Source organism: Platalea leucorodia (genome assembly GCF_965183815.1).
Source record: "Platalea leucorodia genome assembly, chromosome: 3".
In the NCBI taxonomy this organism is placed as follows: Eukaryota; Metazoa; Chordata; class Aves; order Pelecaniformes; family Threskiornithidae; genus Platalea; species Platalea leucorodia.
In genome coordinates, this window is record NC_138825.1 from 26,736,102 (window position 1) to 26,763,655 (window position 27,554).

Here is a 27,554-nt window from a genome sequence, read left to right on the forward strand (position 1 = left end):
CTCTGGTGACTCGGCCTGGAAGAATGGTAGCTGCTCACTTTAATGCCTGGGGAACAACTTATCATGCTGTAAGTCATTCTGTCCTGTTTCAGCCTCAGCAGTGCTGAGAAACAGGCTGTGTACCCAGTCTCAGCATCGCATGTCCCTAACCGCATGCAACACATTTAAGACCCCTGATTACCGGCGAGGTCCCTTCCTGCCCTTGGTAAATAATAAATAAGAATAAATGCATTAGAAGAATACGAGACATTTCTCAACCTGGGAGTTATTCTAAGGACTTGCATTACCTGGCAGCGAGGTTTTTGGCTTATTTTAAGCATGTAGCTAGTAGAAACAAACCCATGCTGATATACTGTCTTTGCACAACTATTGGGTCCTTCACAACACACCAATGCAGACTACTAGGTAAACCAGAAATCTCTCTGTAGCAACATCTACCCTTCTAATTTATGAATTAATTTAATATCAGCCTTCTGATTGACAGCCCAGTAGCCTGGTTTCCTCCCTTCACAGGAGAGGAAGTTCACTCTGAATTAACAGGGTGAGGCTGTCTCTGTATGCACTCGGTGCTCTGCTTTCTCATCGCGGTTGCTCAGATTAGGATCACTCTTGCTTATTTCTTTTAGGAAGTGGTTACTTCTTCAAAAAAGAGGAAGAATAATTTTAGGTAATTTTATATGGATTACTGAGGAGGTATCAAATGATAATATTTGATATCTTTTCCCCTTTTTTATTTCGTCTGAGCTAATCCTCCTTTGGCATGGGAGTGAGAGTGGCTGTTTAAACAGCAGCAGTTTATTTACAGCTACTTGGGGTTTCATTGTCATTTGTCTGGGATGGTAGAAACATTAACCCTAATTCAGCATTGTTGGAAGCAAAGGATTTCTGTGTAATTGCTTTTGCAAGGTACATGATATAAATGAGAAGGCTCGTTTAGGACCCATTTCACGATCACTTCTTCCTCTGTGAGTTATGGGGAAACTTTTTTGCAAAATTTGGGCCAAATATCATAATGAAAAGTCCACTGACCCCTTCAGTTGTTGTTTTAGGGTCATCTCTTTGCAGCATATTACTTCCAGATTTTCTCTCATATTGATCCTCATTAATGTTTTATTTATCTACTTCTGAAACATTCCCAATACCTGGACCTGAGTGATTGTGGCTGCTCTTGCCAGAAGACACTGGCAGCCAGGGGAAAGCCAGACTGCAGGGCTCGGATACTGGGGAATGAGATGGCTTCCCCATGACCTGAAACCTTTCCATCACTGCTGACTAGATTTCAAGAAGACACTACACATTTTAGGCAGGAGTCTTTGATGTGGGAATCTCTGAGTCAGGGTTTAAAGTCATATCAATGTGACAGCTCCTAATGATCAACCTTTGAGCAATAACTTGCAAACTTGTCCTTGAGATTATCAGTAAATTTTTCTTCCACCTTCCAGCATCTGTGAAGGACCGGGGATTCCCAAAGAAACTTGTCCTTTTTGGCAAAATATATCCCAATAAGAACTGTCTTACTAAAAGCCCCAGATAAATGCTGAGCAACTCCCCCCTTGACAAGTCTTTTGTGTTTCAGGCCTGGGTGACATCAGCAGGATGACAGTGTGGGTGCTCAGCAGCTCTGGAAGACATCTGCCATATGTCAGACACTGATGAACTGAGAGGTTTGCAAACGACTGAGGAAAGTTGCTGAAGTATGCAAAGCTAGGGCAAGATTATTAGGCTTTGTTCTTCTATTGTAAATGCAGGAGGAATCCTGGCCCTGTGGGAGCCATTGATGCTATTGTGGCCTGGGCTGCATACAAAGTCCTGCCTTTTTGATTTAGAGTGTTTATTTGTTTCCAAACCTCTTTCCCCACCATCCCTCATTTCTGCTCTCTCTGGGGATGATTCAGTGGAATAAAGCCACATGAGTATAACACCCATCCAGCAAAAACACTTGAGGACAGACTTTAAACTGAGCAAGTGTTTTATTACTTCCTGAAGAAGAATGTTCTTATAAAGCGATACCTTTATGCCTATGACAAATAATACATCTTATTAATAAGTCATTTTAGCTAAAGAGAAACCTGTAGAAACTGCCCCCACTGTCCAACAATCAAGTGAGACTGGCAAGTGAGGAAGCAAGAACTTTGGATTTAGTAAAACTAACTAAGTCTGCCCTATTATTTGCTTTTGATTTTTTCCCCTCTTGCTGTCTTTGCTCCATCTTGTCTGTCTGCTCCATTTCCTTTGTATTTTTCAGTCACACTGTTTTTTTTTTCTTTTTACTGGAACAAATAAAGCCCAGGATATTACACTGTTTGTTTGACCACTCTACTAGTCTCCAGCACCAGGCAGCCAACAGTGTCTTCCCAGGACTTAGGAAAGCAAGAATCCTTGTTCTTAACCTTCCTCCTGAACTGCATCTATTCTGTGTGTGCACATATGTGTGCACTAAACGGATACCTCTAACAGAGGATGAGAGGGAAGATGACATTTGTAATTGCCAGAATTGTGTGCAAATAGATGCCTGTGTACATTTTATGCTACAGTTGCGGGCATTGAAATTTCCCAAACTGAGACCATCTTGGAAATGCAACTACTTCCCTTTTTCACTTTAAAAGCAACAGCCCTGAGAATTTTTAAGACAGCTGAAGAACCCACTGATCTCACTGAAACTGTCAGGGAAGTAGATAGCACCACAGAAATTAGCATGCTAAATGCAGGCCTGTATTTACCTTGGGTATCTGGATATTCTTTTGATGTAAAGGAACATTGTATTCTCCTTAGTGCTTTGCTACAGAAGCATTTCTCCAGCAGTAAAACTGAAAAAGCAGGTTTAATTATTAGCTGCTTTGCCACCTCGGTGGCTTCAGCAGGCTGTGTGCAGACTTTGCAGATCATGGCACTCCGGCACACCCAAAGGCTACGCAGGCAGTCTTGAAAGGAAAAGCTGGAGGCAACCATTCCCCTCTAAAGGCTCCATCTCTCCCAGATAAACAGCTGTACAGGAGTGAGTATAAGAAGTCAGTCACAGCACTGCTGCTCCTGTCAGCTTGCTGCGGGCGGGAGGGTCCCCGAGCACATGTGCTATCCCGGCGGCCCAGAGGGACAGATCCGTGCAGGGTTCCCTTGCTGGGTGGAGCAGATAATACAGAAACATGAAACTCTGCTGCCTCCAAGTTTGGGGTTACACTGGGGCACGTCAGTCAGAGGACACGGCACTGAGCTTCAAGCTCTGTAGCCGGTTGCGCTCTGCCCGGGGCAGGGAGCATTGAAGGCTGAGCGCCTGGCTGGGGCCCGGGACTCAGCACTGCTTGCAGCCCCCTTCGCTGCCGGTGGCCCTGCCTTTTGGGCAACCCCAAGGAGGCTTTTCATAGGCTGAACGTGGTATGGGATCAACATTCACATTTTTACCTGTGGCTGGATTAGGTGGCGTGCAAACTGTTGGGTTTTGGCTGCCAGAGAGGGATGTCCATGTGCAGGGACCTGTGTTACCATCCCGACCAGCACAAACAGGCTGTGTGACACAGTTACAGGGGGTGAGAGTGAGACTAAGGAGGTCAGGAGGACACTATGGTATGTGGGGCTAGCATGAATCACCTCAATAAAGAGAAGCCTCAGTCCTGCTACATGCCCCGGTGGGAAGCGCTGGGCCATGCAGCACTGCCAGACTGCTCCAGCTGCCCCGACTGCTAGATCAGGCCAGAGTCAATGCCAGGAAAGCATCACATAAGACCATGGTGAATTATAATGACAGAGATCAAGCAGCTCCTCCTCTCCCTCCCGCAACACTTCCCAGCCTACGCGCTGCCTGCGTGCTGCCATACCGAACATTTCAGGAAGGGCCACGCACGTGCACACCCGATTCCTTCTTCACCCACACTGAGTGTCCTGGAGGGCAATCCACTGGTACGGCTGCCTCCCACGGGGGACTATGTGATCCCAGCCTGTTAAGGCTCCTCGGGGAAACGTGAACACACAAACACTATCGGCTGCCTTTCTGTGCACTTATAGGCTGCAATCAAGTCTCCATGAATCTGAAATAGCACGTGGGAAACATTTTTCCCACTTAGGATTAGACATAAATGTGTTGGCTATCACTATTAACAAGTGCAGAAGCTCTGAAGACCAGCTTGAAAAAGATCTACTAATTCATTGATTTTTAACAGTTAGTGTCTCTATATATGTATTTTGATAGTGCTTATAGTGATTTTATATCACTACAGTGATATAAAATGCACATACCAGTGCATTAACAACACTGGTGTGCTGTGATGCTGCTCATCAAATAAGCACATATTTTGCTTATTTACATACTCCCTTTTTTACAAGGAGAATACCTTCCTATAGGGAAATTTCCAAGAAACAGACAGGCTCTGGTTTATCTAATTAGCAAAGGCACAAAGTATGTCTATTATATGCAGCTAACAAAAAACTGGATAAGCATATTCCTCGAACTTCAGTTAGCACTGTTCATGATCCTAAGGTTATACACAGTTTTACTGCAGCTTTTTGCACAAGAGCTTGACATATAGCAGGAAAAAGACCTTTATCCCCACTGTTAACTAACCAGATAATATACATTGTTAGTCAATAAGGGAGATGGAGCATGTATTTCACAAACAGATTACTTGGAAACTTGATGGACGAGTCATTCCTGGGACAGCCAGCGTAACTGCTGTATTTAATAGTTGCTTTGTCATCTTAGCAGTGGTAGAAATGGGTTCCCTCCATTGGCTCTGCTGCTACTGTGCTACATCATTTAATCCACCCATGCTGATATGAACTTCTGTTTTTTCAAACATTAAGACAGAAACATCTGTCTAGATATAAAGCAGGTCAACACAAAGAAAGCTTTCAAGAAGTAATGTTCAGAGTTGCTATTTCGCTATGTGAATAGTCACTCATAATGAACTGCATAGAATTAGCTTGTAAGATTTAGATGAAGGGTTTTTTGAAACCTCATGCCTGAAGTGAGGCTCCTCCATGCTTAATTACCTACATAAATGACCTGCTTTCCAAAAGCAGCCACGACTCCCGTTTGCTTCTGAGAGAACTGTTGGCTGCCCAGGACTGATTAAATCAAAACACCTCCTCTCTGCCTGTGAATTTTAGCTTAGAGACACAGCTTTGAACATCACATTTCTAGCACACTGGTATAAGCATTAGTATTAGCAGGACAGGCCACTGGATTCTACTCTTCTTTCTGACATTATTCAGTTTGTGGCATTAAAGAACTCAACTCATGCTTTAATGTACGAATAAGAAAAACCCTTGTCTTATAATCGGCAGAACTGACACTTGGGGGCAGGAGTCACCTCATTAGCCATTGGCCTAATCTCTGAGCTGTTTACACCAGGCTTTATAGTCAACGACAGAAATGGGCACTCAAAGGACGGGATTCATCTAATCAAGTACATACTACTGTAGGAGGAGATAAACCACATTGCAGGCTCTACTGACAAAGCTGATTGATTAGATCTCCGCTGACTCTAAAGGGAGACTCGTGATCTGAAGATGTTTGTGTGTCAGCTACCAATTCCCAGGCATGAATCCCTCCTTTATTGTCCAGTTGAGGCTGTGGTTTCATGATCGGCATCAGCAGCTATGGGCTGTTGCCAGTATATGGTCACACACTTTTCCCTGCCCAAATCACGTGGTCCTATGTGTCAGCTCTAGCAGTCCTGCAGCCCTAGGTAAATAGGATTAACTTGCTGAACTGGCTGAAAACTAATGCTGAAGAAAACGAATTTGGTTTTGGTTGCACTGGCAGGCAGACCTGATGTCCCTCATGGCATCACATGCCTTAATTGCTAGATCTGAGGCCTGGCTGGGGGCAGGAATGTCATTTCTGAAGGGAGAATGTGACTACCCTTTTTGGCACGAGCTTTTATTTGGACTGGCTTAAGCTGACCACAAAACAGCCTCCGTGGAAGGCAGTTCTGGAAATGAACAGATTTAGTTACAGAACATAAAGTTAACATGTTTATGCTTACTGTACTGTCTTGGGATATGATTTGGCAAACATCAAATACAATTGATCCTTGAAAAAAAAAGAGGTGATGAGACCTCTGATAGCACAGACCTTCATGTCTCCATCCTTATGTGAAGGCCACGTTTGGTGCCTGGGGAAAGGAGCAGTGTCCAGCAGGTCTCAGAGTCGGGATCGCAGCATGTTCCAAATCACAGCATCAGCCCTGGCGAGAGGCGATGTTAAATGATCAGGGCTGAAAAAATGTTACTTCTGCTCTGGGCAAAGATGCTTTTCAAACAGGTCTCAAAATGGTTATCGGCAGAAAACGCTTATAGGGGGTGCAAACTTGCTTTTAGTAGATGGCATTGATTATATGACATCATTTGCTAGAATGGCTTCTTTCTAAATATCTGCTGCTTAGAAAGGGCAGTCTTTGTCATGAGCTTGGCTAATGGCTGATGAACAGCACCTACAGATCTAAATGGGATCTAATGAAAGCACTTCAAGCAGCAAAATTAATGCTGTTTTTACACCATTTTTACACAGATATACCCATTTGTGTAATAAAGGGAAAGTCATCCATCTCAAGCTGGTACAATTAATATCTAATACATAAATGGTGAAATGATGAGCATGCTAGAGCTCAGCCACTTGAAGGACTTTACATGAGAAAGACTTTGTGCCACCAAGACAGATGGATGCAATTCTTGCCTGATGTGTGTTGTGGCAGCAAGAGCAGCAGAGACGTGTGGGTGGACGAGGTGTACCTGGGTTGCCTGCTGAGGATGAGCCTGAGGCTGCCTTCCAGATCAGACCTGTCAGTGGGAGCCGGTGAACGCGTGTTGCACAGCGGCCCCCGTGCCCGAGCATGCCCCGCTAGTCCTGTGCCACCAGGCTGTTTGCCATGCTGCAGGCGGGCCTGCCTTGCAGAGCAGAAACGATAGGATGTGCCATATCCTGTGCTCATGGCTGTTCCAGGAACCACCCTGTACGTTCTGTATATACACAGCCAGCGTGATGGCTTTCATTCCAATTCGCCTGGGGATCTTCCTCCTCTGAGCCAATACTGTTCTTGTACTAAGTTCTCACATTGCCTAGTTCAGTCCCCAGGACTGAAATCAGATCTTTGCAGTGTGGCCTTGATGTCACTGAGCTCCCAGGAGATACAGCGGGGTACCAGCGCGGCCCCATCTATCAGGGCAAAATGTGCCACCAAAGGGCATTTCTTCTTTGGCAGCATTGCACAGAGTTTTGCAGCCTCACACGACTCAAAGCTGGACTTGTTGAACTAGTTTTGAACTGACTTTTCAAATGCCAGAACATGCATGTTTATGATTTCCCTACAGTATTAGCTGCTCTTGTAGGGACTTCTAGGCACTTACCTCGAAGGACCTGAGTGACCTTCTTCCAGCAAGAGACCTTTAGAAATCCTAACCCAATGAAATCCAGCATCTTATAGTGACAGTGGAAATCCCTGCCCCCGAATAACCAACTTTGATGCCAGAAAATATTTAAAGTTCTCTGACAGGGCCTGATATTGTAGGTAGGTGGAGCAGGCACCGCAGCGACTAGCCTACATCTCTCCCAGTGTCTGTGCTCAGCAAGTACCCATTGATTCATTGACACTCATTGCCACGGGTCCAAGAGGATTGGCTTAGATTGGAGCTCGTCATCTCATGTTCTTTCTAAAGATAATAAAAGGCAGAGCTTAACAACATGGTTTATTAAAAATGCCATATGAAGGATAATTTATTTCAGTAATAATTAAAAATGTTACCAACCAATCCACTGCAAAGACATTTGTTCATTCCATGAATTCCCTATTTACAGAATTTTCCCATCCCTGTTGAATCATTGTACTATTTTTCCACCAGAGAGCTGCACTGTGTGCAAAAGTGAATAACACCACATTTTTTTCCGACTTTTTTCCTTTAATGGTTAATATGGTGGTGATTTTTCCAGTAGGAACCACTTGAGCATTGGATGAATAAGGTATTAGCTCTAACTAATACCTTATTAGTATTAACTTCACAGCTGATTAGAGCAACTATTTTGCCTGCTTACCTGTGAATTTTAAGAAAATACTAGTTGCACCATAATCAGACAAAGTGGTGACCGAAGCAGCCAGGAAATGCTCCTAAGTCCACCGAAAAAAAATGCATGTTCGGTTATAGGTTGGCTGTGCAGTTAATTGTGCCAGAAGTTATGAAGCAGTTGCAGGCTGCCAAATGTCATTGGATCAAATGAATGGCTTGATAGTAAGAAAGCAAAATAACTAACCTAGAAAGGAAAGATCAAAACTGGACATAAGAAAGGCATACTTTTAAAACAGTCATTTCTTTATGGGGGAGAAAAGATTTTGAAAGGGAAAGCATTGGTTTTTTTCATCTGCTTTGCAAGGTTCAGAAGAAGTATAGCGGATTATATACTGACCCCTTCAACTTGTCTGGAGTTCTGCCACTGACTTCCAAAGAGCCCAGATTTCACAGACACAGTAACCAGGTAGAAGAAAAAAATCTCTTTATAGAGCAAGATATTCTTCATTTCCTATCTTAATGCCAATTACAGCTACAGTCTTTCTTCACAGGTCACACGCAAAAGCGTGTAAGCACATGCTTAACTCGCCTCTGTTCAAAGAAGGCCTTTTAATTAACTGCAAACACATGTTTAAGTCCTTTCCTTGATAAAGCTGCTTTCCTGAATCAGGATATAACAGTGAATTTGACGTAGAGCTATGCGAACAGTAACACTCACTTTTCATTTGTATTGTTTTTCATCACAAGGAACAAACTTGTTTATGTAGGTAGCTGGACAGTGAATGCTTCTGTTCGTTTTGGTGTTGCTGACTGGATCTAATTCGAAGAAACCTTGTAAGGACAGCTAACAGAGAGAGACACCGCCTGCAAGAAACGCAGCCTAAAATGAACACTGACAGCCTTGAAGTGGAACAGACAGATGGAGTCATGTTTGCCGGAGTCCCACAAGCCTTTATTAAAAGCAGACAGGTCTGATGACTGCACAAAAAGGGAACAAGTTAGGTGTTAAAAGCAGGCGGTGTGCTCTGTAATATGGGACTGCATTAGCAGTTTATAGACAGGGTTTCACCTTTTCCAAGTGGAAAGGCACAGAGCGATGAAGAGCCCTCCATGGCTGAGCTCTCACCACTTGCAAACTTGTGCAGAATGCAAAGGAAAAAGCAGTGACTTTATTTACTCAGCAAACATGCTGAGTAATAGTGAATCTCCCAACCAAAGTCCTATTCTTCCCACAGTGCTCAGCTGACTTAAGAGAGCTCAGCAGCACTCAGTGCAAAACATTTTACCTCAGAACAGGCGACAAGCAGCAGCTTTCCGTTTAGCCTTTCCCTATCTTGTCACCCAGTTCTGGGGTGGTATGAAGCTGCATACCAGAGATTCAGAGTTACTTCTCCCCTCAGAACATGGAGCATTTACAGTAAGTAAACAGATTTGGAGACAGGTCCTTCCACATGTGCGGGCCGGAAGCTGAGCCGAGAAAGAATTGGGTGAGTCATGAACAATGCCTGGAAGCCTAAAAAAAAACCAACAAAAACCCCAGAGTTCTCCCTACTTTGAAGACATAGTATTCTCCTCAGAAGCATACGCAGGAACAAAATGTTCTCCTGTAACACATCAATTATGGCCTCATTAAGTACCTTTATCAGCCACCTTCCCATTAATCTTAAAATTTATAATGTTGCCAGATGAACAGACCTAAATTTAGGAACTATCCCGGTTCCTCTTGGATGCCAATGTATGCTAATACAATAGAAAAGCCTGGGAACAGCAGTGTCGAGCACACTGGTTTATGAGAAAGAGTCTGGGGAAGAGGTAGCGACGTGAACTCTTGTGTGGTCCAGCTGCTGGACACGTCCGGCAGCGGGACTGGGCTGCCACAGGGGATTGTTCATCCAAGTCCCTGTATTTGAAGCCAATGAAGACAACGGTGACTGCTGGATGCTGTAGGACAAAACTATACGCCCAGCCCTATTCACCGGGGAGCAGCAGAAGGCCTGAGGAGCCATTATTACTTCCCGCCTGGGAAGAAACCATGCCCTCCCACTCCCCTGAGGTACATGGTCCGTGGCTTTTGGCCCCAAGGGGAATTCAGTATTCAGCCTCGTGTAGTAGGAACAAAAGCTATCCCTGGACAAGGGCAGGGTCAAGAACATGCCATCCTGTAAGGGGGAGACAGCAGCAAACTGATCAGTTGTATGGTACCCGTGAGCAGATGAGGAGGTCTCATGGTGAAGAAATGTTAAAAGGATCACAAATTGATCTAGACATTGTTTCCATATCAAGAAAGAAGCCAAAAAGCTGTAACTCCCCTCCTGTAAGTCAGTCAAAGCTCTTGACACAGTTTATGTTCAATGCCGATTAAGTTTTATTCGTAAGGGTGGTACTGATACTGATATCCTGTTTATTTCACTCAGGAGGGGACTGAGTACTTTTAATCAAGAAAACTATGACATCATGGGGGCAACCAACTAACACTCAGTTTCAGTAATTCCTGCAGTCCAGCCAATGAGAGACATTAAACTCCCTTCCTTCCTAGCTAAATTCCATTGGATTAACACCAATCGCTGTAAAATGATAACCTGCCCCACCTGCAAGAGTTAAAAAAGGTTTGAGCTGTACCAGTTTCTTTGACCCATATATCCTAAATTTGGGTAATTCTTCCTTATTAACTAATGGCCTTGTGTGGGGGTGAGGGGGAGAGGACACGGGCATGTTCCGTTTCAGTATAATTGCTGGTCAGCTTCCTAACTATTTACAACATCTTATTAAATGATATTACGGCATATGGGAAGCCAAGTAGATGAGGAGAATGTTATAGCAATCTAATTACCGGCTCTCTTACAGTACTCTTTATGATGGTCATTAAAGCATTCCATATGGGTTCCTGCCGCTAAACTAAAAACATAGCAGACCTAGATTTTGACATACGAACAATCTCACGGAAAACCAGCTTCAGGGTCACAGGTCAGTGCAGCAGTGCCTGTGGTGCCCAAGCCATGTCTATAATGTAACGAGCATAACACTACAGCATAAATGAAGAAGAGGAGATGGCATGCACAGGTTAGAGCAACGTGGTAGACAGATGTGGACTCGCTGGGACTCTGCTGAGCTTAGGGGAAGCCTGTCCTGAACTACCGGTCTCAGTTATGCTTATTGATAAATCTTCTTGTGGAAGCATGAACACCTTCTGCCATTTTACTAATGAAATGAGACTAGCTGTCCAACTCCAGCTGTCAGGAACCCTGAATCATGATCCCTTTGGAATCTCCAAGTATAGCAACAGCCTTTTACGTTCTTGCTAGATCTTCCTTTTCAAGGCACCACTTTTCTTACTGCCTCTATATGTTCATACACGCAGCTACACCTCTAAAGCTACAAATAGCTATGGCTATTTGTTTCCTCTCTCTCCATTTTCCACTCATAGAATATTCTTGGATGCTCGCTCTCTCACTGCCATGTTTGTTGGCTCCCTGGAACACAGCAGACAAAGAAAGAGGTCAGCTCTGCCTTTTTGAAATTTTTTGGGTTTTTTTTGGTGATTTTTCTACGTGTCTCACAATATTTACTTTCCCTTTTCTTTCCTTTTTTAACTATAAGAAGTTTTATAAAACTAATTGCATCTAGGGAATGATTTTTTACCATTTATACATTTTTGTGATATTACAGCTTTTCAAAACTTCCTCAAACAAAATTACTTTCTTCGTCTCTCCAAATTTTTAAACCGTGAATGACTGCTCATCAGTTGTTATTGCCTCATCATTCATCCTACTACCCTCTGTGGCACAAGGGGGAGAAAAATTAAATAGAAATCCCCCTGCAAAAAGGCCAAGCCTCAAACAAAACGAGGAGCTAGAAAGGCAGTAAGAAATAGCTGTTGGGATGTGTTGCGGCGTGTGTGGTAGCTGGAAAAGGGCCCGTTGATTTGACAGCTGGGGACGGGAGCCGAGTGCGTGCAGTTTGCGGGCTGGTGGCTGGTTCCTTCCCACGCTCCAAGCAGGCAGCGGCGGAGGGGCCGTGGCTGGGCAAGGCCGTGCCTGACGCTTCGGGAGCTGCAAGCCGGCGGGGCTCCTGATCGTGTTTGCAGCCCAAGAGGCACCCAACACCTCCAGTAACAGCCAGGGCTTCAGCACGGGCAGAGGCGGGGGGGCGGACGGCCTGGGCCGGGGGAAGGCTGCCCGGGGGCGAGGGGCCAGCGGCCAGGCCCCCGCCGCGGGCCCTCCTCGGGCACCTCCCCGACACCCGGGTTTCGCGCTGCCGGCGCGGGCTTTCCCCCCCACACCCACCCGGCGCCCCGCGGTTGCCGGCGGCGCAGACCCCCGCGGTGAGCTCGCCGGCGCTGGCCGACTCCCGGGGCTCACCTCCTGCCGCGCCGGCCGGCCGGGGGCGGCTGCACGGGCCCCCGCCGCTCCCGCCCCGGCCGCTGACGGCAGGGCCCTGCGCCGCGACCGGCGGCCGTCAGCCGGGCCCAGGCCCCTCAGGAGGCGGCCGGTGCTGACCCTAACGGCCCCCGCCGCACGTCACAAAGCCCCCCCTCCAACCCCGCGCGACCCCCCAGCGCGGAGCGGGCCCCCCTCCCGCCCCGCCCCGGCCCGGCCCGCAGGGGGAGCCCCGCCCCCGAGCGCGCGCCGGGCCGGGGCCGTGTGAAGCGCACCTTTTGCACGAGTCCCGCTCGCCGCGGGGCGGAGCTTGCGGGGCGGCGGGCGGGGGAGGTGGGGGAAAGCCGGCGGGCTCAGCCAATCGAAGTCGTCGCTCCCGGAACGTCAGCCGCGGCCCCGCCCCCCTCCTCCGGCCCGGCCCGGCGGGGCGGGGCGGTGGCGGCCAAGGGGCGGCACTAGGGGGGCGGGGCCGCCTGTCGCGAGGGCGCGCGGGCCAATGGCGAGGGAGGCGGGGGGCGGGGGCGGGCGGGCGCCGGCGGGCGGGGGGGCGGCGGCCAATGGGGCGCGGGCGGGGGGGCGTGGCCGTGCCGGCTCGGGTTCCGTGTGGAAAGAGTGAGGGGGCTCGGGTGCAAAGTTTGCTCGCCCAGCGCCTGCCGAGGGAGCGGCGGTGGCCGGGCCGCCGGCGGCGGGGAAGGGGCCGCGCTCGCCCTCGGGGCTCCGCCGCGCCCGCGGGCCGCTCGCTGCGCCGACCGCCGGCCGCTCCTCTCACGCCTCCGCCGGGCCGGGCCGGCAGCCGCCGCTGCCCCGGCGCGATGTGCGGGGGGATGGCGGCGAAGGGGCCGGGCGGGCCGCGGTGGTGGCAGAACCGGCGGGCGCGGCTGCTGTGCATGCTGGCGCTCACCTTCCTCTTCTTCGTGGTGGAGGTGGTGGTGAGCCGGGTCACGTCGTCGCTGGCCATGCTCTCCGACTCCTTCCACATGCTCTCCGATGTCATGGCCCTGGTCGTGGCGCTGGTGGCCGTGCGCTTCGCCCAGCGCACCCGGGCCACCAAGAAGAACACCTTCGGGTGGGTGCGGGCCGAGGTGATGGGCGCCCTCGTCAACGCCGTCTTCCTCACCGCCCTCTGCTTCACCATCCTGCTGGAGGCCATCGAGCGCTTCACCGAGCCCCACGAGATCCAGCAGCCGCTGGTGGTCATCGGCGTGGGGGTGGCGGGACTCATCATCAACCTGCTGGGGCTCTGCCTCTTCAACCACCACGGTGTCGGGGGCCACGGCCATTCGCACGGCCACGGGCACTCGCACAGCAGCAGGCAGCACGCCCGCAGCGGCCCCAAGACCGAGCAGCAACCTGGGGACGGGGAGGCTGCGCTGCACCGGGAGGAGACCAGCACCTTGGTGGAGAACTGCAGCAGCTCCAATGGAGTCAGCCAGGAGAAGCTAGGTAAGCCCTGCAGCGCCTCTGTCCCGTGCCAGGAAAGCCAGAGGGGTCCCTTCCCTGAGTGGGACGGTGGGCATCCTGGTCCCGCCTGGTGCAGGCTTCGTGGGGACCACCCGTCCTTCCTCCTGGGGAAGAGGCAAGAAATGTTTTTAGCGGTGCTCTCGGGCACACGGCTGTTGCACCTCTACCTCACACCTTTCCTTCAAGTGCTAAAAGGAGCGCCCCGAGTTGTGTGTTTTTCTTGCAGACAGGTCAGAGCATGAAAGAGTCTTAGGGTAAAGCAGTTTGCCTTGGAAAAAGTTGGTGCTGGTAGAGAAAGCACATGACAAGTGTTTTTTGCCTAGCGACACAAGTTGTCACAAGACGTGGCCCTAATGCCATCTGAACTGGCTGCACATCAAATAGAGCGCAGCTCAACACCTTGGTCCTGACAGCTGGATCTCTCCATTGGGTCAGTTATCAGCTACCCGAGAAGCTAATCTCAATCTGAACGTAACATACTAAAGTATATTCCGTTGCAATAATGTTGTACTCCTCCATGACATACGTATTAATAGGAAGAAACCTTGGAAGTTACCAATCAGAACTGTGGAAGTCATGCAGTAGGCACTGAATGTGGAGCTCCCTGGTTTCAGAGTACGTGTGTGGTTTCTTTGAATTAGTTTTCTTTACCTTTCTAAAGCATGCACCTTCCCACTCACTTGCACATAGAGATAAATTTAAAATCTTCCCTTCCCAATTGTGATCAAAGTGTCTGTTTTGTGGGAGGGAATTTCTTGGGTTGGTTTTTTTTTTTTTAATGGATCCAGAAACCTGGGTAGTTTATTTTGAAGTCACTTGGTCGAAGCCAAGTACTTCGTGCTAGCAGAGTGAAAGGTGCGTAATTGCCACTTTTCTACTTTAATCATATGGCATCCCTGTTACCAGGAGGAAGGGGTTTCATTCTTCAGAACCCATGTCTCTCCTTTTTTCACCCAGGTCACCTCCTGTTTTCAGAGTGACATCAGGAGATTGCTGTTTTAGCTTAAACCGACCTTTAATTGAGCAGAGTGAACTTTGCTACAGTTTCGTTTTTTCAATGTTTCAATATGCATTTGAGAAACTTAGCAGTTTCTCTCTCTCTCTCTCTCTCTCTCTCTCTCTTTTTCTATAGTGCTTTGACTCCATGTTGGTTTTGAAAAGACAGGTTTTGCAAGAGGGTAGGAAAGTGCCTGTGAATATATTACACCATTTTCTTGACCACATAATAAGCTCTTAATGTTGGTTTAGTTCCAACAAAGGTATCCTAATAATTAGTTTCAAACAATGTAAAATTCCCTTAACTGTTAATCTAATAGATATCTTGGCTTGTGAATTGTTATTGCATGGTGAAACTTAAGTTGTGCTTTTAGCCAAGTTTTGGACTAGTTCTAGACGAAAAGATTAATTTATAGCATGGATTAAAGTGTATACTGTTTTGAGCTAACTTGTCTGGAATTTCTCATGGATGTCCTTCTGGCAATAACAAATAATTTGTTGTGGGTATTTAGGTGGTAATGGGGCATAATTTTGGTCACAGTGAAACTTTGAAATAAGTTTGTGTTTCCTTCTATGCCCTGTCATCATTATGTAATGGATGGAGTTATTCATCGTTTACCCATGGAAATGTTACAGGTAAGGGTGCTCAGAGACTTGTGAGAAGCTGTAAGATGTGTAGGTGAAGACTAGGGAGATGACCGAGAGTGGTACTGTGCCTTCATTGGAAATTACCAAGAGGGGTAGACCCTGGTTTCCTAAGGTGGAAGTGGAAAGCTGGTGATAGCCTTAGGGGCTAGTCCTGCACAGGTATCATTGTGCATATGCTTTATGTGAAGTAATCAGTTTATAGCTAGATTTAAATGAGCATATTTCAAATGGACACGTTTTAACCATTTGCCATCAAAAAAATCTCAAGAGCTTTCTGGCACCGTGTTTCCTGTTATCCATCCTTATAGATAGGTCTACTGACTTTTCAAATCTCCTTTGCTCCAAGTACTTGGTACGCAGCGGAGCGTTCCTCTTTCTTTGCTCTCATCGTGGACCCTGAGGTCTGAACTCTGTAACCCGAGGTATTTTCCTCTAATCTTTTGATTTCTCTGGAAAGTTACAGCTCCCATATTCCATAACTCCTAGAAGTTGTGTGGAAAATGTGGAGCTTTAGGACAGAAGTGTGATGCACGAGGTTATGAGCCTGGGGTTTGCAACTGACCCACTCAGCCGCCTTCCTAGGAGCCCACCCCTTCTTCAGAGAGGAAAGAATGTGTAGACACTTGATGATTACAGAATCGAAGTCATGAGGGCAGAGTGGCAGAAGGTGCGGGTCATACTAACATGTTAATGTTTACAAAGCTTTGAACTCAATAACCACGGAAGCAGTAAGAGCTCCTTGTTTCAGTTTGTTGGGCCAGTGGCTAGTGCCCGTTAAATTTCTTTAACACTGGAAGTTTTCTGTCTAAAGAAGAACTCTTGAAGAAAAGTAGGAGGTTAATCATGTAAAATACTTTCAATTTTGAACATTGGAAGATGTTTTTCTTTCAAAAAACATTCTTCTTTGTAATGATGTGTGCATTTATTCCTATATAGCTAGTTAGGTGTGATGGAGTGGTAACGTTGCAGACAGTGTTGACAAAGGAGTGCACTAAAATGTTAATTTATGCATTGCGCGGTCCGTGACATATGGCTTTGGGCATCAACAGCTATATGTCATTCAACAGCTGTATGTCACTTAAAAAAAGTACTAAAAATACATTTTTTTATGTATTCTGAAATATAAATAACACTAGTTCATAGCCTCTGAGAGCTTCAGTGATAACTTACGCTGTCCTGTAGTCAATACTGCTGATAAATTCTGCATTTTAGACCTAAAAGCTCAGCTCATTGTATCTCACAGTTCTGCTGACTCCATGCGCCATCTCAGAAAAACTTCCTTTTCCTTGAATTCAGAAGTCTTTTGGAAATGAACAACTAAACCTGAGAAGAAGTTACTATAAAGCAGTATCCATGCAGCTTTTGAGCTTCTGGCCTCATAAATTTTAATGTAGCAATGCAGTCCTATGCTTTAAGAGAGATTTTAGCAATGTGATTAGCCTTCTGGCTTTTCAAAAGAGGGAACAAATGTAAGTTACTTAGCTACTCAGCCAGCGTTTTTATATATGCTCTGTAATTCTGCATTTTGTTTAAGAAATGAACAGTGAGTTGTCATGGTTAAACAGCTGAAAAACGTGAAAACAGTTTTTCAGATGAATAAATTAAAATGCGGTCATCTTCATACTTTTCCACTCTACCTCTTTAAGGTCTATGTAGAAACAATTGCCTTCTAGATTATTCAGATCACTTATTGGGACAACTGAATATTTCTCAGCCAGAGAAAATGTTGCTAAGTGTTATGGGTGGAGTCGCTTGCTTTTCAGTTTCATACTCAATGTGGCAGGCTTAATGTTGGTTATTATTTTACACGGAATTATAGTAATGTGTAGTATTATAGCATATGCCTAATCATTTTACTGTTTTCTTGACAGGTGATATGAAAGACGACATGACTGACCTACAAGTGAATGGCAACGCTGGTCATTATCCTCTGGATGTAGAAGAGGTCGAAGAAGACTCTAGTGCGCAGCTTAACATGCGTGGAGTTTTTCTGCACGTTTTTGGAGATGCCTTAGGTTCAGTAATTGTGGTAGTGAATGCCTTGCTCTTTTATGCGTTGTGGAACCCGTGCCCCAAAGATGGGCCCTGCTTTAATCCATGTGTCAGTAATCACTGCATGGAAAATGCTACTTTATCCCAAACACTTGGCAGAGCAAACAAGTCTGAGCAAGAGAGCATTACGGTGGCTGGTCCATGCTGGTTGCTATATTTAGATCCCGTCCTTTGTTTGATCATGGTTTGTATACTCCTTTACACAACTTACCCATTACTTAGGGAGTCGGCCCTTATACTTCTGCAGACTGTTCCCAAACAAATAGATGTTCATTCTTTGAACTCAAAATTACGTACCCTTGAAGGAGTTGAAGCTGTCCATGAGTTACACATTTGGCAGCTAGCAGGCAGTAGGATCATTGGCACTGCTCACATAAAGTGTCCTGACCCTTCCACATACATGATGGTGGCAAAGCGCATAAAAGAGATCTTTCATGATGAAGGGATTCATGCAACGACCATTCAGCCTGAGTTTGCCAGCGTTGGCTCTGAATCGGGGAGAGGGAAATGTGAGTTTCCTTGCAGGACTCAGTGTGCTTTGAAGCAGTGTTGCGGAACAGGAGAAGATAGTACTGCAAAGAAGACAGAGAAATCTTCCTCACTTAGTATTTCCTGTTCAGAAGTTGTCATTGAATTTCCAAAAACTAGGAGGACTAAGTCGGAGAGCATCCCTTCAGTTAAGCTAGAGGCAAACACCGATCAAAACGAGCAGTTTGAATCATCTTTGTAACTCCCTGAATGGTGCTACCTGAGTTTTGGTGACTTTGACAACAGCTATATTGCAAGAGGAAGAGACAGACGTTTGAGATGCAATTTTGCCAAGTAGTGTAATTGCTGAAGTCCTTGTTCTTGTCATATTGCTAAATCTAGAATGCTTGTTTTAAAGAACATAATGTCACTGTCATGATACAATGTGTTTGTGTTGACTTTGTACTGAGACAGACAGAAAGTGCACCGATGCTGTAACAACTTCAGAAAACCAGTTTCAACATTTCAGCAGAGACACTTTTTGCTGTGCTTCAAATTAAAATATTTTTTCCAGTGAAAAGGTATTTGAGGGATAAGCATGTAGGAACTCAATTTGTGTTACAGATTTCTTGGACCTACTCTTTCCTTTAATATTTGATTTGTAGATATTTTTAATATATTGTTTATTTAGAAGCCGTAAGGAAACCAAAGTTCATAGAACATTTTTAAAGATATAACTACTTAAAACTGGAAACCACTTTGCAGTTTCACGTATTTTTCTTAAACCTATATAATAATAAATGTGAAGGCTTTTCTAAAGAATTTATCGTATAGCATATTTTAAAGAGAACATCATGTGATTGTTAGAAACTGTCCCCACTTTTTCTGGTAAGGTAGCGAGGCAATTAAAATCAACTGCTTGTGAAAATATCAGATGTGAAAGGGTTTTTTTCTATCAGAATGGAAGTTCAAGCTACTGTATACTGCTCTGTGATCAGGACGTGAGACTGACCGATAAAGTAACACATACTTTCATATTTTATGGATTTTCTGGTGGTTTTGCTTATTTCCAAGTTGTGTCTGGTCATAAAAGTCTTCAAAGTTTAAAGAATCCTTGACTCACAGTGCTATGAATGAAGAGCTGGAGCTTCGTTTTTAACTGAGTCTCAGTTTACTAAGATAAAAGAATTAGCTATGTCCACAAGTGCTCTGTTGGGGAAAGTCTGCCAAGCGCTGAGAGTAGAATTCATGCTTTTAAGCATAGACAGTAGCCTCCATAGCAAGTAATTCAGTGGTATATTTTGCTTGTAGTTGAGTGTGTCTGTAAGCACTTGCAGTGACTGCCATCCTGGTCCCCGCAGTGTCCTCAGGAGCCTTCCGCTGACTTCTGAGGAAGTGGGGCAGGGAGTAGGATTTCATTCACTGTATTTCACACTTGGAGATGTTTATTTGTCACATAATTTCACTTACTAAGTATCTGAATCTATGGTTTAAAATCTTAACTCAGTTGACAACTGGCTCTAAAGAAGCTGTTACAGTATGCTGCCAACTTACACCTTAGCAAAGGAGAAACTGGTCTATGGACTCTGAATTTGGCAGAGACTAGATGAGAGCTGAAGATAAAACATACAAGAAATCTAGTCTAAAACCCTGACCTTTTTGATCCACCCTCAAGTTATGTATGGGAAATAATGTCTTGTGATTTAATTGACTGCTCCTATGCTCAAAACTGGAAAACAACTCGGATCTTCCATTGTTTGCTCTATGACTCTGGACACGGTAAACACTCTGCCTCAGTTTCCCTGTCTTAAAATGGGGATAATACCTACCTCACAGGGGTGTTGTGAGGCTTAACTCTTGTGTGAAGAGCTCTGAGATCTGTTACTGGAGGGCACTGGAAGGAGTATAAGATACTAAATTACATGGTATTTACTCCGTCTGCAAATGTATTGCGATACCTAGGCACAACAGAGGGAACTGAGGGTAGTTTTGGCCTTATGAAATTCTTTGATGCTGTGGTTTTCAGGTTTTTAACAGTATTTAAATGTAGATTTTTTTTTAAAAAGAATGTTTTGTTAGTGAAGGGAATGTAGCTTTGCCTCTGGATACAGAACACCTCGCTAGTTTGCATTTCTAATGTGTCTCGTATGATAATTGCTCCTAAGTAGTTGAAAATCGTCTGCTGCTCATCGGACCTGGATTGGCCCAGGTCGTGTCAGTGGTCTTACCCAGCTTCTCAGCAGGGCATTGCAGTCAACTCTCGATTATCCGTGGGTGGATTACCAGTGTTGTGTATTAACTGTGCAGTCTACAGGGCCAGACTAGCTCTGTATCGTATGCCAATGCGTTGGCCAAATGCTGTGTGCCAAAGCATTGGAAAAGTAAAGGAGCTCAGTCCAGTTTCGCACGAGCCCGCTCTCGCAGGGTTTGTTAGCTTGGGTGCAGCGCAGCACCGTGCAGTTATTTTGCCTCTTGGCTGCTCAGATGCATCCACAGGAAGCTGCGGTGCGTGGATGGGTCGGTTCAGCTTTGCGCTCGCTTGGGGATGTTGGTGCTTCACAGCCATCAGCATCGCTCACCTTTTTCTGTGTTTATGCTTGTTGTATAGTCTCATTAACTAACTTAAATATGTTAATATAGTATTTATGTATGGTTTTGTTTTGTCTGAATTATCTTGTCTTTCTCCTGTTACCTGTATATGATCTAGAGTTGACTGTTAAATGAGATCTTGTATGAGACTACATTTGCAAAATATGCTACCACTGCTAGTATACTACAAAGTATTAACTAAGTAAATTTTGAAATGAACAAAGTACTATTTTTTTTTGGAAATGTGTATCCTTGCTTTTTATGGTAAACTTTCACTAATTATTTTGCTTGCTAGTTTAAAATTGGTCTCAGTCATTAGTATGAATTATTGAGGTCCTGCTGTATATCACTAATGCGCCATAGAACTACTGCTCTTTAGTTTATTTAAAAAAAAAAAAAAAACAACAACAAAACAAGACAAACCATAGTAGCACTGAGAAGCCTGACTTACTTCTCTCCTGTTGCTCTTATAAAAAGAGAGCAACTGTTAAGTTTTGACAGTTACCACCGTTGGTTAACAGTCTCAGTCAATGCATCTGAATAGATGGAGTTGTAGTCACTAATTCCATGGTAACTATTTAATCTTTTTTTTTTTGTGCCAGAAGTCATATTTTTCTATTTCTGTGTCCATTGCAGGCAATGGCTAGCTTAAAAGACAAAAAGCTCTCCCCCACGTTGTTTTTATTGTCAAGACAGGATGCAGATGTGACGACGACGACGATGATGATGGGGGCAGACGGGGGAGTTGCGTGGCCTCTCTGTCATGTGCCGTGTCGCATGTGCAGCACCAGCTCGTGTTCATGGGGCCCTTTAGTCTCTTTAGCCCTCGATGGTAAATTCCGTGAAAGCATGCAGTCAGGTCAAGGTGGTGGCTGTACAGCAGCAGGAACGCAATTTTTGTGTTTGTTCTGGCTGTATGAGACCCGACTGTAGCCTGCTAGCTTGCGGTATACCTTGATTTTTCTTAACCTGATCTGTCTGTGGTTATACAGACTTGATTTGTTCTGAAGATCACAGTTCCAGAATACGGGGAGCATTCGAAAACACTGCGCAGTCTCTTTTTTTTTTTTTTTTTTCCACAAAGCATGAAACTAGTGAATCTTCATGTAAGTGAACACTGCAGTGGTGGGGAGCTAATTGTATTGTGTATCACATTCCTGAATTTTTAAAATAAAAAAATATGGAACACTGATTTTAAGGAAAAATAAGTTTGTATTTCAGTGTTTAGATTGTTTATGCTTCTGATTAAATGTGTCAGAGATGTACCAAACATCATTGGGTGAAATACTTTACACTTAGTACATGTCTCATCCAGAAACATGCTGTTTTAGAATGACTTCTTAGATTATATCTGCACCGAAATGTGCAGTGCAGAACTAATTCAGACACTCAGTGGGCTAGCCACAGTACCGGGAAGCTTTACTTTTTAGCAAAGTAAATTGCTTCTGTGGAACCCCTTGCAATTTTAGCTTGATTGCTTTCAACATCCACTCTAGGCTTTTGGTAATATCTGTTATTGCTGCGTCATGGTATTCGGTACGGACATACACATAGTTATGTAAAAGACAAAACTAGCCCCAACTTGTGACTCCCCAAAAGTCATGGCAAGGGCTCAGTCCTGTAAATTTCTGTGTTCATGAATAGTTTCATCGGGCTGACGAGTAGTTACTTGCATGCAAGGAATTACTTGGGGGAGTGAGTCCAAAGCTTCTGCCAGTACAGCCTGGCTTTTGAAGAACGACAGAAAGTACCTAGATTTTATGGATGTATTAAAATCAGGAGTACTGTAGTGTTTCTGAATTTGCTGCAGAAATACTATCAGTTTGTTATAATCCCAGGATTTATTCCTTTTCCCCATCCTCCAAAAAGAAAGAAAAAAAAGCTCACTGAGTGTCCTGAGACTCGTTAACAAGTTTAGCTAAACTGACGTTGCTGTTTGCTTCTGAACTTGGGCCATCTGAATTTATTAAACACTGCCTAGTGGAGTTTGGGGAGGAGGGATAAAGATTCTTGCCATTCTCCTTCCCCTGCCCCCTGCTTTGACTGCACTTTCTAATCTCTTCAGCTATGGAGAGACCGGGGGGGACGGAGGGGGTGAATTTTGTAGCTAGATGTTCCAAGTTCCACATGGAGGGAATGAGAAATACTGCTAACTATATTTAAAAGCATATAAATATGCTCTGACTATTTTAGTTTCATAGCATAGCATCAGTTACGCCCGTTTTAGGTATGCATTTATGTTGTTCAGCTCTGTAGTAACTTTGGTTTTTTCCTTCTCTGCTGGACGGAAAGAGGTGGATGCTCCATTTGCCTGAGCTAAAGGCAGTCTTGACAATTTTCCAAATCAAACGTAGCTTTGTTGATAACAGGAGGTCTGATTATTCCTTACGACCTTTGCTTTGTGTGGTTAGCTACCTGTGAGGTACAGTACCATGTTTTAGCAGGCTCACATTTATATCTTTTTGCATTCACCGTGTTATCTAAGTAGTTGAAGAGCAAAACCACGATACTGAAAAATATCTTTCATCTATATGTCTCCAAAAAGCACATGGGATTAAGTTGGCTTCTTTTTTTTCATGTCCTGGATCCTGTTTCCGAGCAATGTTAAAATATAATTGGCATAGCTAGTGTTCATTGATGATATTTCTTTTTGCCTTCTTTTAAAATAAATAATCATGGTTTTTTTTTTTTTTTTTTTTATTAAGTATTAAAGTCCTGAGAAAATAAATGGAGCTCTTGAATGTCAAATAATTTTAGTTGGGATTTCATTCTCAGGTCAGTTCCTAGGAAGAAATTTGACTAGTAGAAATGCACTTTCACCATCTCCCGGAACCTCAGAAACAAGTAAAAGAGCACAAGTAGAAGAGCAGGTTAATAAATGGGTTGTAAAGTGATGGCCTCCAACTGTCTGGATTCCAGGTGCAATTAAAAGAACAGTTGCTCAGTTCCAGTATCATGTGAAGAGTTAATTACGCAAAATGCTTTTTTCCCTCTGCATTTTCTTTTCCTAAGAAAAACAGCCTTTGAAAAGAATAAAAAAATCTTCCTGTCCTGTTAATTGGCCGTGGTTAAATATCTGACATACAGGTCAATAAGGTAGGCTTCCTCATAGAAGTCTGTACTGTTTTATTTAATGTCTTTGGAAGATAGCTGCTTTAGAGCAGAAGATGCTTCGGTGTTTTTCAGCTTCATTTGTTTCAATTCGGAAACACTGCAGGTTGTAAAGTTTGTTGGGAGAAGAGTACTGACTGCCGAAAAAGATAGAGCCGCCAGCAATAATGCTGAGGGGGGCAGGATCGTTATTAATACCTGCCTTGAGCTGTTCATGAGCTTGCCATGATGAGTTCGTTTTGGAGCCCTTCACTGGTGCAGCTTCAGCAGCTGCTTTTTTCTGCTTCAAGAGGGAAAAGCGATTCCATATTATTAGTTATATATGCAGGAGGGTGTGTTTGGTTGTACTGTAAGCATTGCACGTGAGCTTGAGTTTTGCCATTTTCCAAAGCTACTTCTACCTTATCAGGAAAAGATGGGATTTAAACTTCATATGAACATACTTTATGCGACATGCTAGTGTGGAAATTTTTAATTAACAGGTTGGGAAGGGAAGCTTCAGGTCTATAGCTTGCTTTTGCTTTTACGTGTACCTTTACCCATGCCATTCCTAGGCCTCCTACCCCAGATGGTTGCCTGACCACCTCAAGGACCAGATCCAGCTCCCAGAACAACTCCTTCTTGCTGCTTTTGCATGGGAGGAGCTGATGGCGCAGGGGAAGGGCAGGATGGGAGTGAGGCTGTGTCTGGCTCCAGGCAGGCGAGCTCTTCCAGCGGGAACCTTCTCCTCAGGCTGATCCGTGCTAGCACCCCAAACCTGGCATGAAACCCTTGCCGCTGAAACTTTGGTTAGCATTTATATACGTGTATTTTGTGTTATATTTTCCTTTTTTTTGTGACAATCAACACGAACTTTAAAGTAGTGCTCAAGGCAAATTGTAATCCCCCCTCCTGTCATCCAAGCTCCGTTTCTAGTCACAGTGTTGGTAGGCATCCCAGCGTTTCCCTCACACCAGCTCGTGCAGCTAAGAATAGCCGCGGCAATGCTGTGGAACGGGATGTGCAACCTGCTGGGTTTCCTGCGTTTGTGCTCGTGTTGCTGGCCTGGGCTGAAGCCTGTCCTCCTCCGTCTTCCCTGCTAGCGCTGCTGGACTCCCTAGGTGAATTCGTTAGATTTAATTGTTAGATTAGGTTTGCTGTGGGTTGTTTGACACTTTTTCAGTTGCATTCTGCAGTACAGGCAATTGCATTCTGCAGTACAGGCAAAACCTCAGCTGAGTGAGGTACTGACTTGCTGCCAGTCTTTCTTGCTTCAGAGTGCGGCTGTTGAGTGTAAGCGGTTGCTGCTGGCCCGCTGCAGACCGTGGCAGATGAGGGCTGCAGACCTGGATTCAGCTTTGCTGGCTGGTTCGATGTTACCGTGTCATCCTTCTAGCTGAGGGTGCAGCTCCGCAGGTGTGTGCAGCGAGTACAGCACGGTGAGTCTCAGCAGGTAACTAGGTCATTGGTGCTGGTCTTGGTGCTCATACCCTAGTTTAGGAGTGAACAACACTCCCACAGATAAATGCTGCGCATATTGCTATACCCTTGAGATTTTTTGCTCTTCTCACATTGCTGTTCAAAAAAAAGAAAGGAAGAATTGTGTTTCGTTATCACGAGAATTATTAGCCAGCCTTGGTAGCTGTGTTTCCAGTTTGTCTGAAAATCTCCCTGCATATAGTAGATGAGTTAGTCGGCAAGTTATCACTAAAAAGGAGGTGTTTGGTACATATGCTTCAGCTTGGAAGTGGAATGACACTTGGCACCATAATGTCCCAGTTATCTTTTTTTGAAGGAGTAGGAAAACTGCAGAACTAAATATTGAGTCAAGCTACGTGGGCAGAGCTCCCATGTCAGGACCTCACTGACGTCACGGTTGCAGCGTGACATCACTAGCCGTATGTGAAAAGCTCAGAGCATCACCAAAGCTGTGTATGTTATTCAAAACCTCAGTAACATTTGCTGAAAACTTGCATGTTTTTTTTTTTTTTCCCCTAACATATGGAGAGAAGTTTAGCCACGGAGCTTAAACGCCTCGCTACCAATTTAGAAGATGGAAGGCTTTAGACCATGCTGTGTAATTCACCCGCGTTGCAACAGTGTGTGCTGCTCTGGAAAAAACTGTGCCATTGAACCCAGAGTTTGAATGCCATTGCTCTTGTGTGTCCTTTCTAAAAGTATCTACGAAAACGAGGTAATGTCAAAGTAATGTCTCTCTGCTGAAAGCTGTTTGGATACTCAAGTCTACAGCTTCTGCAGTAGCCTTCTGGCAACCAGAGGCTGGCTGTCTCGCTTGCAGCGCTCCTGATCGCAGATGCATGGCAAGACCAGCATCTCTGGTGCTCTTAATTGCTGGCCTCTGCCCGGACAGTTATCTTAGCTATTACTGCATGTTTGGGAGTTTCGCAACAATTAATGTGCCATAGAAAAAGAAGGGGACAGGCGTTGGAGTTCTTTAGGTTTTTTTTTTTTTTTTAAGAATGGAAAATTTCATCTGTGAGATTTTTGCTAAAAGCTTCTTTCAGCTCTGGTAGTGTCAGGAAGGCAGATCACTTCTCCCTTGGTGGTCACTCTGGATAGCAGAGAGCAAATGAAATTATAGCATCAATGGAGAAGGACGAGCAATGGAGTGTATGGGTTTTTCTTTTGGACTGGTTATAATTTTTTTTCCCCCTGCAGCTGTTTTGGTGAGGGTAATGATGTTCTTTGGTCTTCCTCTATAGCTCTGCAGTGCTTAACAGCTTCTTACTGTGAGACCTACACGTGGTGTCTGTGGAAATCAAAGTTAGTGAAAGACATGGGAAAAAATGCTGAAACTGGGACCTTAATCTTTCCAAGACTGAGAAGGTAGCCAGCACAACCTCAGCTGTTACATCAGGAAAGGACAGAGCGAAGTACCGAGCTTAGCACACTGCTGGAAGAATGGTGTAGAAAATCAGGTAACAGTAGTTTTGTTTCACACCTGAGCATATGAGAAGTAGCCTATATTAAGAGACTGCAGCTTGGCAAAAATAATGTCTTTGCATGGAGACTTTGTTGCTGGCAATGGTCAAAATCCTGATAGAGCAGTATTTCTCCAAATGACTTAGAGAGTCCTTATGCAATATGGAGTTCCCCTTTTGAAACAGCGGTTTGGAGAGAAAAAGTCATTGGTCTGCGCTAGGACAAAAATTGCTTAAACAAGATAAACAAGGGTGGACTGCTGCCATCTTTCCCTTCCCCTTTATCTCTAAAGCTTAACCTTAAATTACAAATCTGAGGTTAATGCAGTGCAGTGCGTCTGCAACTACTGAAACCAGCTACATTTTAATAGGTCTTATTTATTTCAATGATGATGAAGGCTTGAAAGTTCCTCTAGGTAACAGAAACATTTCTATGCTTTTAAAGTTCAAATGCATGTATTTTTTAATATTACTAAGAATGTTTTAAAATTAAATAATTAGTTCTTCTGATAAAGCATTTCATAATCAACAAGAAAATGATTTACTAATTCTGTATCCTTGTTCCTAATCCAAGCAGTTCACAGAACACAGAACTAAACTTCATTTTCAAAAACCTGTCCAATTTTTGCAGGCATGGTGTTTTTTAAATATCAGCTAGAAAGAAAGCAGGTTTCAGTCATAAAATTTGAGCTAACTACACAATCTCAGTAGCAGGTCATTTGCCACTAACAAGTACTTTAGCACTGTGCAGAGCTCTGAGTGGCTGTAGAACATGTGAGAGCAGGGACCACAGCAATCAAACAGGGTGGAAAAATCTTTGCTTGAGCTTCACAAAGAAGAAACTACTTCAGTGATACGTAAGAAAAGGTATCTGTTCCTAAGTTGCATTTTTGCTTGTAGTATACATAGCATCTTGCAAAACTAACCCTTCAAGATA

At 44.7% G+C, this 27,554-nt stretch overlaps 1 protein-coding gene across 12 annotated transcripts in view; it reads left to right on the forward strand.

Annotated features, from left to right (window-relative positions):
- The first annotated feature begins 13,100 nt into the window (after positions 1-13,100).
- Positions 13,101-27,554, forward strand: part of SLC30A1 (solute carrier family 30 member 1) — a 36,277-nt gene continuing 21,823 nt past the window's right edge. For 11 of the 12 annotated variants that reach the window (XR_014227582.1, XR_014227583.1, XR_014227584.1 and 8 more), the window contains exons 1-4: positions 13,101-13,814; positions 17,348-25,114; positions 25,688-25,869; positions 26,399-26,614. Coding sequence is in view for 1 of the 12 variants with exons in the window: in XM_082306067.1 (XP_082162193.1) it covers positions 13,184-13,814; positions 17,348-18,258 (1,542 nt within the window). In the remaining 11 variants the exon portion in view is untranslated. Of the gene's footprint in view, positions 13,815-17,347; positions 25,247-25,687; positions 25,870-26,398; positions 26,615-27,554 lie in introns of those variants that run through there. The other variant, XM_082306067.1, reaches the window with a different exon arrangement.